Raw genomic sequence first — 15517 nt, forward strand, 5'->3', positions numbered from 1 at the left:
TAATCATATGTGACCGAGAGATGGGAGGTTAATAGATGAGCTATGATCAACATATATTATTGATGTTTAAATAAAGAGTTTGTGACAGTAAAGACACTGCCCCCAGTCCTCCCTCAGAACCCTTCCCCTCGCTTCAAGTATTCCATCATGCGTGCCACTCTCGGGAGCAGTGCTGGAAGACTTCTCTACGTCTTTCAAGGGGTGATAAAATATACGGCGAGCATTGATACTGTGTGTCATCTGAGAGCTCGTAAAAAGACAATGGTGTGACCTCTGGCTCCTTCCTAGAGTCACAGTGACCAGGAAAGGCAAATGTCTTAGGTGGATTCAGGACATCGTTGCAGCCAGGACAGCACAGCAAAAGACACTCAGGAAAGAGGACTCCAGAGCTGCTGCAGAAAGCGGCCAGAGCGATGGGGAGGGGAAGCATGTTGAGGGGCATTCATGGCAATGTGTCTTGTACTATAATAATATTTTTAAAAAATTTAAACATTCACTGTAGTTTGCTGCCACATCTTATAGACTGTGTGCAGCCTTTTTTGCTCTCAGAGCTTCTAGATGCTGAAAGAATGCATGACAGCTGTAGAGCACAGCCCAGGACAGCAGAGGGATCTTGTGCAGAAGGCAAATGAGAAAGCAAGCACACAGACAGCTTTTGAGTGGATTCTCCACATGGCAGAAGCTGTGGGGAGTGCAGTCCACGGCACAGAGTGAGGGTGCTCTGGGGCCTTGTTCCTGCCCTCTGCCTCCCCCGCTCCTCCTCCTCTCTCTCCAGCGCTGCTCTCCTCCCGTGTGGACAGCAGCCATCATCACTCAGACCCAGGGATGCGTTGGGTTCATGTGACCAGGACATACGGGTGACAACTTCCCAGGATCCCTGGGAGGAGAGTGGGACAATGAAAGCTCAGGAACTTCTGCCGGTTCCCACGAGGAAGCAGAACCCGGATGTCTCCCTGATTCTGCTTCCTGCATTTGTGTTGTTTAGAAACAGTGGCGGCAAATCTATGGCATGCGCCCTGCAGCGGGCTGCTTGTTACCATCGAAAGCTCTAAAAGGCTCACCATGCCTGGTCTAGCAGAAGTCTGTGGGCACCACGGCCATCACTACTAGCCAGATATTTAAGTCCATAGAAGATTCTTGGCTACTCTCATTTCATACCATGTTGGCCCACTGTCTTTTTAACAAATCAAATTCTTTTCAGACTGGGTAGATTTAATTTCTGAGCCTACATGAGGTGTGCCAAAGCACACAGAAGACTTGCTGCTATTTTTATTCATGTGATCCACTTTCAGCCGGGTTAAACAATGTCCGTCGGGTCCATGCAACTCCCAGTGCATAGTATTTGGTAAAAGGGTCTACACAGATTTAACCAGTTAAGATGATGCCATTAGGAAGGTCCCAGTGCAGGGACTTGTGTCATCAGAGAAACCATATGGAGACACAGACACCAGGGATGACAGGGTTGCAGTGGCCAGCCAGGAGCTCTGTTATGGTTGATACACTGTGTCAACTTGAGAAGTCTGGAAGCTTAGCAGCTCTCCATCCTGGGGCGCAGAGGCCAAGCCATTACCATTGGAAGATGGATACTGTTCATTGTGGCAATCTGAGAAGGTCAGTTTAACTGAGTGATTCAGCAGGGGACCAGGGTCCTTAGTTTGAAACATCCTCAGCCTGTGCAAGAGGGAGGCAGATGGTGAGTGCTGCACCCACCCCAGGGGAGCAGCCTGCATACAGTGAAAGGCACCTGAGGAGGGACTGCTTGCAGTTCTTCAGAGGAGATCCAGTCTTCACCTTTAGCTTGGATTTTGTCTCCTGGCTGCTGGCACAGACTGTTCGGCTTCCACCTGGGACTCCTCAGCTTTTGTGGTGGACTCTTCAGCCTTCTACAGGTTCTTCAGTGTTCTGTCACAGACCCATCAGCCTCCTGACATGGACTTGCCCGGGGCACTGCAGCCAGCTCCAGCCCTTGGGCTGGACCCTCAACCTCCAGGGTGCAGACCCCTCTGCAAGCACCCCATCTGGCTCTGTGGCTGACCACTATAAGCCAATCTTGTAACCTCTTATGCATTTGTATATCTTGTGTTATATCCATTTCTCTAGTAAGCCCTGACTGATGCAAGCTCCAAGCACTACTGACCACATCAGAATCCCGAAGAGGCAAGGAAGACCTGTCCTCTGCAGGGTTCAGTGTAACCTGGTCTACACCTCTGTCTCAGGCTTCTGGTTTCCTGAGTGGTGGAATAACACATTTTTATTTTTCCAAGCCCCCAGTTTTGACAGTTTGCTGTGACAGGAAACTATGACATAAAGACAGAAAGCAGGGACAACTGGAATCAGAAGGACTTATGGGTTACTCTGCTGATGTGTTGATGGTATTATTATTATTGTTATCATTATTATTATTTGTGGTACCGGAGGTTGAACCCAGGGGCTCGTGATTGGTAGGCAAGTGCTGTACCACTGAGCTACTTTTCTGATTTTATTTTAGTTTGAGACTGAGCCTTGCTACGAAGTTCAGGCTGGCCTTGAACGGTAGCAACTCTTCTGACTCAGTCTCTTAAGATACAGGCTTGCACCACTATACCCAGGTGGTGGTAATTCTTGATTAAAATGACCCAGAGTGGTTCCATATGGTCTCTGGGAAAAAAAATCATGTCCGGTTTCTTTAAATATAATGTACTTTGCTATTTAAGTAAATTCCCATCATAGAATAGGCTGCTGATTTTCCATGTTCTTGATTAACAATCTGGTTTGTTGTTTTTCACTCAACTGCTTTGGTCTTTCTAGTTGATTTTGTTTTTGAACATTTTATAAAATAATATAAACACATGGATAACTAACACACATTTAATCAGAATATGGAATCAGAAGCCCTTTTAAAGTACTAGTTATCTATAATATATATTTTAAGGTCCAAATGGGATTTCTCTCTAGATCCACATCATTCTATTGCTCTGATCTACTCCCAGGGCAATACTAAAATTTAAGTCAAGTCTTGCTTAAAAGAATCAATTTCAATATATTCTTGCAAAATGCTGTTCTGTTTACGACTAGCCCAAGTGCAGGTAAGGATGTCTTATATTTTTCAGACCAAAAGATACGACTTTAACGTCTCATGAATTGTAATATGCATTACGAGTTCAAATACAAATCAAAACCCCTCACAAGTCAACCAGTTCATGAAAATATTCTACATGCTTCTCCATGGTAACTGTCTCTGTTACGTTACCCAATTATCTGAAAAACTCAAGTCTTTAAGGCAGGGTTCCTTTGTGCATGTAGGTGCTGAACACACAGAAAACACTGGGAGGGCTGAAAGTTCATATAAGCCAGAAATCTAATTTCTTTGCAGAATCCATTCTGGATTCTTTCGACCTTTCTTCTTGGAAGTTAGGGGTTCAGTTTATGATGCATGCAGTGCAGACTTGGGCACCCCTGTTGTGGAAGACACTGGGGAAAACAACTCAGGTCCAACATCAAAATCAACACACTGTCCAGGGCTTTGCCGACTCCTGGACATCCTGTGGGATGTTTTCCTGCCCCGTCGACCCCTGGAAACACACAGGCTGACTCTAGGTGATGCTGCATGGACCAGATGACTGGAAGTACTTACTTGAGCGTGGTAAGCTCTGTGAGGGACGGCTGGGTGGCCTTGAGATAGCTCTCTCTCCGGGCAGCCACTTTGGGAGAAGGCTTGGGACTTGTGTCCGAGTCGCCGCTGTCTTCGTCCCCCATGGCCTTGATGTAGCTGCCACTGCGCATCCTCCGGCAAGGAATTTCGTCGTCTTTCCCTCGAGGGGTGTACCCTGCCCATTCATCTTGGGGAACCTAGTCAGACATAAAACACATGACTTACTTTTTATAACGTCCCACGTTTTTCTTGCTTTTCCTTTTCTCCAGTGTGTATGACCCCAGATAGGGGGACTATAAACAGTGATAATTATAAACACTGGAGATGCTGACTTTGCATAATGGCATTTTATCATGATTGGTTATTTTGTTTGTTTTGTTTTTCTTTGTTTTTCTGAGATGGGCTTTCTCTCTGCTGTTCAGGCTGGTCTCGAGTCTGCAACCATTCTCCTGTCTCAGTCTCCCGAGTGCTGGGATTACACGCATCAGCCACCGTGCCCAGCTTATACCACGATTAGTTCGAAAACATTTTTTTTTTTTTTTTTTTTTTTTTTTTGGTCTTTTCCATTTTTATCGGTACCAGGGATCGAACTCACGACTGCCTGCTTGCAAGGCAGGTGCTTACGCCACTGAGCTAAACCCCCAGCCCCTCGAAAACATTTTTTTACACATGCAAATATACATCTCGATCTCTACAAAACACCTGAGGTGTTAAGAAAAATGAAAACCATTGGCTCGGATTCCCTGATAGTTCTCAGTTTTCTCATTATGACAACAGCAGAGTCAGGAATGAAAATGTCTCAGGTAGGAAGCGGCTGTACCTGAGCCTCTCTGGGACTCATTTCTAATTGTTTCAGATTCAAGAATGTTTTATGCTTTCCCAGCGCCCGCCCTGAACCTTCCTTCCATCTTCTACTCTCTTGCAGCCGATCTCTCCTCTTAACTTTTATTTTCCAATTCCTCTCTCCAGCTGCTAAGTCTCTCTCATCCCCTCTTAATTCAGATTCAGCCTTCAAAGATTTGCTTCTGTCTGAAGGCTTCCAATGTTGCCCTTATAAAATCTGGTTGCATTTTGTGTTTGTTGACTTTGGACACACACACACACACACACACACACACACAGTTCCTGAGAACATTGTGTGTGAGAATTTTGGAGTTTGGTTGGTCTACTTACCTGACACAGCTACTACTTATTTGAATGATTCTTTTCCTCCTGTTTTACTGGGTGTTAGCCTAACTCCCTCATTATGAGGACCACAGAAGAGACTATTGTTACTGCCCTGCTCTTTTTTTTCTTGCCATGATCATTTAGGCCAAGTTGATCAGGACCATTACACCCAGTTTTACACACTTCTTTTTTTGTATGACTATCTCTTCCATTCCTCCTAGATTTTCCTCTTAAACATGGGCTCAGCTTAGTTCCTACTGCATTTCGTTCCTCTTCTACTTGATGAAAAAAACATGCACAGTGGCCGCGTCCTGTCTGTCCAGAACCCTGCGCAAGGCAAATGACAAGAGACCGGAAAGGGGAGGAAGTTGGTTCTTGCCCTCAACACACTTATAACGGAGAAGATAAAGTACAAATAAACTTGGGGGAAGTCCACACCGACACGGCAGGGGGCTGAAGGGAGATTAGGGGCAGGAGGTCCTGCAGGGATGGGGCATCCAGGGCTCCCTGGGAGGGGCTGGGTTGGCAATGAAAAGATGAAATGCTATTTACTATTCTGATGCCACCTACATACTGATTATCCATTATTTCATCCAATATTTGTTTAGTTTTTTTGGTACCAGGGATTGAACCCATGACCTTACACTTACCAGGTAGGCACTTGTGCTGCTGAGCTAAACCCCTGACCCTATATTTCATTTTTATCCTGCAAGTACGCTAAGCAATTTGCCTGGAGGAATTTATTTCACTAGTGCACCCTCCCCCCGACCTTTCTGCATTTCTCAGGTGGAAAGCAAGCCTTAGGGGGCTTAGGTAACTTGGCAAAGGACACACAGCTAAACAGAAGCATTGAATTTAAAGTCTTTGGGTTTAGCTTTCAAAATCACATTCCAATAAATTTTACGATTAATAATATGTGCATTTACACTCTAAAATGTTAAGAAAACTATCTGCCATGAAACATACATGCAGTAGACATAGGTTTTTCAGTATTATGTATTCTATGGAGGAATGGTAGATGTTCCATTAAAAAAGCACTAGTATTTGCACTTTACGGCATGAATTTTTCTGTGTAATTTGAAAGCTTATATTTAGAGGCACGAGACTGAAAAAAATTCTGTAACTTGAAAATAGCAGTTTATGGATTTTTATCCTGCAAGGTACCTAATATTCTAAGCTTCCCTATGTAGTATGCTTATTTAGTTTAACAAATTCTTATATTGTTATTCCTGTATACAGGTCAGGTTTTTTTTTAAGACGAGGTCTCACTATATTGTCCAAGATGACCTTGAACTAGGGATTTTCCTGTCTCAGCCTCCCAAGTGCTGGCGTTATATATGTTGTACACCATCACACTCAGCTTGCAGGCACTGTTGAAAAGCTTTACAAACATTAACTCCCTGTTCCACGTGGCAGAGGGCTGCTATTATCATCACTCCCACTTAACGAAGAGGAAGCCAGGTTTCAGAACTTGCCCCAAACTCCAGCTCTGGTGGGCAGAGTGCTGACCGCTGTCTGATGTTGGCTCTTTCTAGGCTGGGAGTTTTAGTGGCTTCAGGACTGAACAAATGTGGCTTTGGCCACCTTGTCACCTTCCACATTCGATACAGGTGGTGTTTATTAATTATGCTAGGATAAAATATTGATATTTTACTGTTTGGCTAAAAAGCATCAAAATCACCATGGTGATGAGGAGGACTTCTTAGGAGATAAAAACGCCGAGTACAGCCGTGGTTCCTTCCACTGGCAGGTGACGCATCACCAGGTCCCATCACGTTAGAACTGCCTTACTGGCTTCGCAGCAATTACATTTACACAATCAGCTCGGGACGTGGAAGGTCACAGATGATGAATCCAACCCTTGCCATTTCTCTGTGCTGACATATAGTTTGGAAGATGTCAAAGACTAATGACACACTGATTAGCTAATACAATTTATGAAAAATACATGTGGAAAATTTCTGTTTAGCTTAGGGTAGAAATTGGGTCCTTTACTAGAAACAGCCTGGAACTGTTGCTAAGGGAACCGCCTGAGAACTATTTAAGCTGTACCCCTCGCAATTCAACAGCCTTTTCAAGTGATGGAGTCTCCTGAGTTGTACCAAAGTGACTTCTATCGGGAAGGAGCACGGATATTAACACATTATTCGTCTACCTGGAGGTGGTGGACAGCGAGAGTACCCAGGAAATAACACAGAGATCAGTTCTAGGAAAAATGTAAAGCCAGAAAATCACGACTCTTGGAGAAGCCGTACACTATGGCTGAACTGTGAGGGCCAGTAAAATTGCTATAATTGAGCCCATTTTTATTTTTAACTCCAACACAAAAGAGAGAAATTGCCGAGGTACATAGTTTAGAAGAAAGCACACTCTTTTGTAAGGGGCCCAAAAAATGAACTGTCCCTCCCTTCTGATTGGAAGGAAAGGGTAATTATGGGAGCAGTTGCTATTGTGACCAAACTGAGCAAAAAGTGGCTGGGTCTTTGTAATTCAGAGAGAAAAGACTTGCAGAAATGTAAAGAAAAGGTTAAGCTTTTAACTCTCTGAGAAAGGCTTCGTTATTATGGGTGACAAGGGTTTAGGTGATTGCAAGTCTTTGTAAGGAAGGGAGCCAGGGGCAGAGAGAAAGGGCCCAGGTACTGGATGGTGGTAGGCAGGCACCTTAGGGGGCAGTTTGACCGACACATACGAAAGAAAAAGCAGTGAAACAGTCCGGTGCAGGCGGAGTTTTATAACAGTTATGAATTAGAAAAAAATGGTTGCTGGCTTTTTAATGCTTAAGTTTAGGCACTGATACTCCAATAGGGAACTTTGTTTTTGATAAAATGAGGAATGGTGAATATTTATTATTTCAGACACAGCAGGTCCATGGCTTAAAATGGGTGGCATCTGATATGGTTTATGCACTATGGCAACTTGAGAAGTCTAGAAGCTTAACTAAGTCAGCTCAGCTGCTCTGGGTCCTAGGGTGTAGACACAGTCCTTACAGCTGTAAGATGTTGTTCACTGTGTCAATTTGAGAATTTCAGAAGTTTAAGTGACTCAGCAGGGAGCTGAGGTCCTCACTTGGTAAACATCCTGAGCCTGTGCAGGAGGTCAGGGAGATGGTGTGGTGCTGCATCTACTCATCTACTCGGGGAGTGGGCTGGGTGGGTAAGGAAGACAGGCTTGCTCCCCCTGCCTTTGCTCTGGCTGCTTTTGCTGTGTTCTGCTGCCTTGCACTGTTGCCCCTCAGCCACGCAGCCCTGCCTTGGAGCCAGCTGGTTATGGACTGAAATCTCTACAAACAGTGAGCTAAATATAAACCTTTCCTTCTTTCATTTTGGGTGTCAGGTATTTTGTGTTAGCAATGAGAAGAAAGTAAGTAAGCCGGCATCCTTCACACGTGCAAAGGACCCACGCTGGTGAAGGACTGTGATCAGTGCTATAATCTGGTGCTCCTGGATAAGGGGGGGCGTCTTCACTGAAATGGTGCTAAGAGTGCGGACTGATAGGTCATTTGAAGAGGGCCACAGTCTCCCCTGTCACAGAATGGGGGGCGGGCAGTAGACCCCCACTGGAAGGGGTATGCTTCCATCCCTTCTGCCTCCCTCCCTTCTTCCTTCAGTTCTGCAAGCATTTTTGATTGTTCGCCTGCCAGCACTGAGGAATGCAAATACTTGATCCGATTCCACAGAGTGTATATCCTAGAGTGGAGCTGGAAGAGATAGAAAGTAGACAGGCAGAGCAAGAAAGAAACAGGATAATTTCAGAAAGCATACGTGCTAGGAGGAAGACAAGATGGGGCAAAGTGGTGGGTGGGGGTCGGGATGCTATAACATGGATACTCAGCCATGGCACGGGTGGCATCCGGGAAGAGCTATGACGACAAAGGAGGGAAGAGATAGGGGTAGAGTTCTGAGGCAGGAGGCTCAAGGAATGAAAACAAGCTTGGTGTCCTTAAGACCCAGGAATGAAATGCCAGCCCAGTTACGGAGCACCAAGCTAAGTGACAGGGAAGAGATGAGATGCAGGGGCAGGGAGGGCACATAGGTCCAGAGTGCTCATCTTACATAACTCACTTCTCCCAATGCTTTCTATAGCAGCTCCAGCCTCAATGACCTCTCCATGAAATCTAAGGTATGGGTGTGGTCAAAATATATGGTGAGTGTTTAAATTAAAAAGTATGATTATAGTAATACCACAACACGTTGCCATGATTTTCCCTTAAAATACTCTTTTGAACACACTTATTCATCATTCTTGCCACTTTCTGAAGCAATTCTGGAGTCCTCTTTTGTGGGGGTCATTTTTGAGATATGATGAAAAATACAGTAAACACTGCTGCTAAGTGCCCTCAAGTGGGTCATTAAAACAAGACACTGAGTCCTTATCTACTTTACTCATTGAATGTGGCACTGTGTCACTTCTAGCCCTTCTCTGAAGTCAAAATGACCACAAAAAGTGAACGTTTTGAATACTTTCAGGAGGCTGAGCTAGGACAATGCAACTGAAGACAAAAGAGAAAGAGGACTTCCAGAACTGACTCAGAAAGTGCCAAGGATAATGGGATAAGTGTGTTTGAAGTGAGGTGTATTTTCAGAGGATTCTTGTGTTTTAGTGGGGAGGTAACTGGGAATTGAACTCAGGACCTCAAGCTTGCCAAGCAGTCATGACTTTTACTATAATAAAATTTTAAAAACTTAAATACCCACTACAGTTTTCTATTACACTTTATATGTACCATCTGCACGAGGGCCCAGCAAATTATAGCTTGCAGACTAAATCTAGCCCTGCTGTCTGTTTTTATAAATAAAGTTTTATTGGCACACTGTTATGGCTTTTATCATGTGTTGTCCATGACTGGTTTTCAGCTACAAGGGGAGAGCTGTCTGATGCTAAGAGAGACTGTAGGACCCCCCCGAAAAGGACCATGAGCTGCACGACCTGACTAAGTACTTATTTGTATTACCACTCGGTGGTGTCCCTTGTGGGCCTGTTTCTGTTCTGTAGCTGCCCTGAAGGCTCACTGGCCTCAGGAAGGCAGTGGCACTGAAAGGCTAGTTGAGCTCCTGCAAGGCCAGTTACTAGGCCTCTTCTTGGGCAAATTAATTAACTTCTCTGTGCCTCACTTTGCTACCCCTTAGAGTTCTGTGTGGATTATGTAAGGTGATACCCACAAGCCCACAGGAAGTGGTTACTGAACCTGTTTAAGAAGAATGCCCTTCTTCTGGCACTCACCCCCTCTGTGGATGTCCCCCCCCCCCCGCAATCATGGATAGCTTTGGCTTCCCAAGGAGATGCTAATGTCTGATTACATTGTACACTGACAATGCAGAGGCAGAAACAATCAAAATACATTAAGCAAAAGCTTAAATTCTGAATTGAATGTCTACTCCCATTTTATTGTTATTATTATTATTGGCATTGGAGATTGAATCACAGGGGCTCATGTAAGCTAGGCAAGTGCTCTACCACTAAGCTGTGTTCTTAGCCTTCTTTTCCATCTTATTCCCTTTTATTTTTGAGGCAAGTTGTCTTAGTTACTTTTCTCTCTCCTTGTTGTGGCAAAATACCTGATGCCCAACTTAGGGAAGGGAAGGTTTATTTCTTACAGGTTGGTGGTTTCAGTACATACTTGGCTCCAAGTGGCAGGATGGCATGGCTGGCCGCTGTTCATGGCCCCCACCAAACGGCAAGTGTGAACAGCAAAAGAGAAATACACACCTTGTTCCCGCAGATACATTGTATGCTGGCTCCTCCCTGTGTAGGTGCAGTAGTCATGCCACCAGTCTGAGTGCTGGACAACAAACCAATCACATACACTAGATTTAGCCATGTCCATGATTGCATGAGACTTCGGGGGCCATCTGACATAAACCATAACATTGCCCAAGCCAGCCTTGTACTTGTGATCCTCCCACCTCAGCCTTCCAGGTAGCTGGGGAATTACAGGCATGTGCCACCACACCAGGCCACGCCTATCATTTCTGAGCTAAAGTTCTCCCACAGCTCTCTGTCCCAGACTCATCTCTATTCTGGAGGATCCTGCAGCTCCCAGGCCATGTTGGACAAGCCTGTTGCCTGCCTTTCCAGGGGCTGAGCCTCAAAGGCCACATTCTGATTCACAGAGATCTTAGGGAGAGAGGAATTGCTATGGGAACTATTTTTGTATTTGGAGATTTCTAAAGTCTTTATCCCAATATCTATGAATTCGAGAGGAACACAGACTGTGGAGGTCAGCAGCTGGGGTCAGAGAGCTCTGGGTTGCACACAGCTTTGTTTTATTTGTGCTGCAGATCTAAAATGATGTCCAGAGCCTCTGCATTTGGAGGGTGGCTGGTCATGGGACCCTGCACCCACTGGTGGATCTGTGCACTGCTCGCTTCAGCAGCTGAGTGTGCTGCTAGGAGGTGTGGCCTGGTGGGAAGGATGTGTCTTCCTCCCTGGCTCCTCCTTTCTCTCTCCTTCCTGCCTGCTGTGACTTGAGCAGCTTTCCTGTGCCAGGCCCTCCCACCACGCCATGTCAGATCTGAGCCTGCTGACCATGGACTGAAACTTCTGGCGCTGTGAGCTAAAACCACCTTTGCTCCTTTAATGTGAGGGAGTTGGGTATTTTGTCCCAGCCAGAAGGAAACTGATTAAGATGTCTGTCCAGCAGATAATCACAGAAGTGGGGAAGGCTGGAAAAGATAAAAAGAGGCAAGCTTCCTATTGTTTAGATAAACAATCTGTGACCTAGGTTTCTATGGCCTAGGACAGTGCTAAAAAGGAGGTTTCTGGGTAAACGTGACACCAAAAGAAGGAATGAATTCCAACACTAACTTGTTTGCATTCACTGTGTGACCCTGGATGAATTGCTTCACTTCTTTGATTTTTTTCCATCTGTAAAATGGGAACAATAATAGATACATAAGAGGTAAGGGTAATGGATACAAATACCTTAAAGACCATAAACATGAGAGCAGAAATGTTGGAAACCTACTACTTTTTAAGCATGACTAGCCATAAAAGCAGTAGCATTTTTGAAAGCTGACACTCTTCTGTTCATTAGATATTTTAGGATAAGAAAATAAACCTAAGTGTCCTATGGGCTGTCATACACAAAACTATAAAAATGTCTCCTCTGATAAGAACTAAACTCTCCTAAATTGACTCATGGACACAAAAAGATACTTATCTGTCTCCTAGGTCCTCTGAAACTGGGCTATCTTTGTGCTGACCTTTTTTCATCCTTAGATTTCCTCATACACAGCTGAACCAGTGTCATAGAAGTTTTGGGAGATCTCATGCTGAAGCTATAATGGACTAGGAGACTTTCAAAGCTTTCTCCAGAGGAAAACTTTTCAGGTTGTATGAGTCAAGGTACTAACCTCTGTTCTGAAACTTTACTGAGTTTTTAAACCTTGATCCCCACTTAATTAATCAAGTTCCATTTTGGAATAAACAAAGTACTCTTTTACACTTATTCAGCTTTTCTCTAAGATAAAATATTACATTTTACCAAATCTAAAACCTTTTATCTTTTTTATACTGATAAGAAAATGTTATCTTTTAATCTGATACTCTATAGATTATACGATGGATTTCAGTATCAGGTATGCTAAAATACAAAAAAATGGGTCCTGCAATAATATAAACTCTTTTAAAAACAGGCATGTAATGAAGAATAAGACATGGGTGTATTCTGGGATAATTATACAATTTAATGTTCATATTCAGTAGTGGTCAAATGAATAATAATTATTAGCATTCATCTGTGTTTTGCTTTATTAAAAAACCTTATGTTCATAAAATGTCTCCGGAGATCCTTACAGTTATTTTGAACGATACAGAGAATAGGTATTATAATTTCAGCGTTTCAAATAAAGAAACTGAGGCCCAGAGAGGTTAGTAACTAGTGCAAGAACATGTGTCATCCTCAAATTTATGTCTTTTGGGAAAAATGCATTATTTTATGATAATCTACAGAACACATTTTTCGGGCAGGAAAGCAACTTCTTAAGGTTTCAAGATATGTCTGGAAGAAAAAGAAACTATAAGTAAGCAATGAGCTGCATGCCTTGCAATAAAAACCACAACTGCTGCTGCAGACATGGGAAGGCTTATTTACAAAAAGCTGCCCCAAAGCAGTGGCTTGTGCCCCGCTTTGGCTGGGTACTACATTGACAGGCAGCTGAGGAGGAGGCGGAGTCAGGAATCCGTGCGATGAGAGTTGAGCGGCTGAAGGATGGAGCCATGTGCGCGGACTCCTGGGGAGTGGGTTGTCTCAGGATGGGGCGCTGGATGATGAGGTTTGGAGTAATGAAAATGCGTGAGATTCTGGGAAATCTGAGAGCCACAAAAGGAATGAAGACTCTTAGAAAGCCGGGCAGCTGCGGTGGAGTGCGTGTCCTGAGAACACCCCGGGGCAGGCCAGCACATCTGGATGGCACAGATGTGGGGGATGCTGAAGACTCTGGGGCAGAGGTGGCACAGCAGGAAATGTCCTCCTGCGTCAGGGCCCCAGGAGTGGGAGCAAATCTCAGGCTCTGAAGTGGGTTCTAACTAAGACCGCCCAGCAGGGAGGGGCCGGCCTGGCAGAGTCCCAGTAGTAAGTCTGTCTTTCAAAGGGGACCCCTCGGGTGCACCCTCAAGGTGTTGTCCTAGTGATAGCAGCCGGGAAAATGGGGTGCTTGACCTTGGCTGAGGCTCAGCCCTTCCTGAGCTTGATGAGGAAAGTTCCGCAGCAGAAGGGGAACCTCCGTGTCTCACATTTATAGAATAATCTGACAATTACGGGATGGTGTCAAGGAGGGGAGCAGCTTCTGTGTCACTTGGTTTAGTCCTTGTGATGCAAAATAGGCATCACAGTTTGCATTTTATTACTGCAAAACTGAAATTCAGATAGGTGACGGGCCTAGCAAAAGGCTGATTTGTCTGACACATTTAAACACATCACCCTGTCTCTGATCAATCTCTTGACGATTGGGTGAGTGAACAAATAATCTAAGAATGGGGAAAAGAAAGAAAGAAAGAAAGAAAGAAAGAAAGAAAGAAAGAAGCACTTAGTGTATCTTCAAAAAATAAAATGTAATTCATTAAAATAATCAGAAATGTTATTTTGTTCAATTGCTAGCAATGCTAAAAACAGAAATTAAAATAATGAATACTTAAATTAATTATAAAGCCAAGCAGCTTTTGTTTCCGTTTTGTGGCCTCTAACCAGCTGCTGTCTGTACTGCTGCTTAGACAAAAATGGACAGCTGGGGGCATGGGAAGCCCTGAGGACAGCCACACCGCTGGGGGGCTTTGGGGAGAGGCATTTTAGTGTCTGTAAGAAGCATTCGCAAGAAGCCTCAGGTGCGGCCTTGCAGCTGTGGTGGAGGTGCCGGTGCGCTGGGCTTCTAAGCACTTTTAGTGGGCTCTCAGATTCCTACTCACTCGGCTCCTTGGCATCTTCCTTGCAGCCGGGAGAACTGCTTTTCTGCTCCACACAGCTTTCACCTTGACAAATGCGACTTGGCTTAAGTGTCCCTGCAGCCTTTTTAACTTGCTCTTCTTAAATCAAAAAAGCAGAGAAACAAAAAAGCAGGAATAGGAAAATTACAATGAAACGAATGCAGATGCCTAGGCAGGACTGTTGTTTCCCAAACAGAACCAGGTCTCCTTGGCAACCACCCTTCTTTGGGCCCCAGGAAGCCTGTAGCTGCTGTAAAACTTAATTTGCTTCAGATCGGTTGCCGTTTTGTACCTTTGAAGGACAGGAGTGAATACCTCCCTACCTCTTTTAGCAGGGCATTTATCTCTTTGCATTGGCTCCCTCCCCATTTTTGAATGCTCTGTCAAGAGAGATTTGCAGTGGACAATAGCAAACGGAGGACCTGGGGGATTATTCTCACCCAGGAATCTACAGGGGACCTCTCACTCTAGCAGTTTCCATGCAAATACACAAAAAACATTGTATAAGACACAGATTCCAGTCTCAAAGGAATGCATAGGTTTGAAGTGGATCAGGTGAATTTGGAGGATAAATGAAGGAAAAGAGTAAGAATAGCTTTAAAAAAAAGTCAAGCTGAGTGAGTGTTAAACCTCAGTAGTTCTCAGTTCCCTCCTGGCTCCAGGCTTGCCCCCTGCAGCCCTTTCGGCAGGGGTCACACCATGCATTGGCAGGGAAGGTTCCCTACAGCAAGAGCCTGGGGAATCACTGAGAAATAGCCAGAGAGTGGGCCAGCATCTGCAGCCCTGGGGGGCTGGTAGAAAGTGCTACTCACATCAAAGGGGATGCTGTGAGGGGAGATGCCTTTGGGAAACAGGAAGTGAGGTGCTAGACTCCACTAGATTGTAGGCACAGAGGGGAGATGAATTTTACTAAATCTTCTCACTGTACTTGAACTGCAGCAGAGTCCCGTGGACTTGCTGTGCTTGCACCCTTCCCGCTCTTGTGGCCACATCCCCGGTTTTGCTGTACCCAAGTGTCCCAGGAGTGGCATAGGAGCTGGGCTCAGCCAGCCAGCCCGTTCACGGTTCTGCTGCATTGCTGCAGGACCACGCGTGTGATCTAAGCCTGCTGAGTCTGCCATCCTCTCAGGACCTTTGCTGGGAAGGCTGGACAGGGATATTTCCTCTTTTGATAAATCTATCAATAAGTGAGCAGGCAGCCTCAAGCCCTACAGGCAGCCAATCTATAATTCCTCACACGGACATTGCTACACCACTACAGAAACCCTGTGCTGTTTTAATCCCATTGCAAAGAGAAGA

The 15517-nt window shown here is 44.9% G+C and overlaps 1 protein-coding gene across 14 annotated transcripts in view; it reads right to left on the minus strand.

Moving 5' to 3' along the window:
• Dlgap1 (DLG associated protein 1) overlaps positions 1–15517 on the minus strand; it is a 758966-nt gene that overhangs the window by 230796 nt on the left and 512653 nt on the right. For 13 of the 14 annotated variants that reach the window (XM_063231907.1, XM_063231906.1, XM_063231905.1 and 10 more), the window contains one exon: positions 3614–3828. In XM_063231907.1, coding sequence (XP_063087977.1) covers positions 3614–3828 — 215 coding nt within the window. Of the gene's footprint in view, positions 1–3613; positions 3829–14200; positions 14231–15517 lie in introns of those variants that run through there. The other variant, XM_023562719.2, reaches the window with a different exon arrangement.

This window comes from Cavia porcellus, unplaced genomic scaffold (assembly GCF_034190915.1).
Source record: "Cavia porcellus strain 051 isolate PalLab524CR breed Dunkin Hartley unplaced genomic scaffold, mCavPor4.1 scaffold_20, whole genome shotgun sequence".
NCBI classification, from domain to species: domain Eukaryota; kingdom Metazoa; phylum Chordata; class Mammalia; order Rodentia; family Caviidae; genus Cavia; species Cavia porcellus.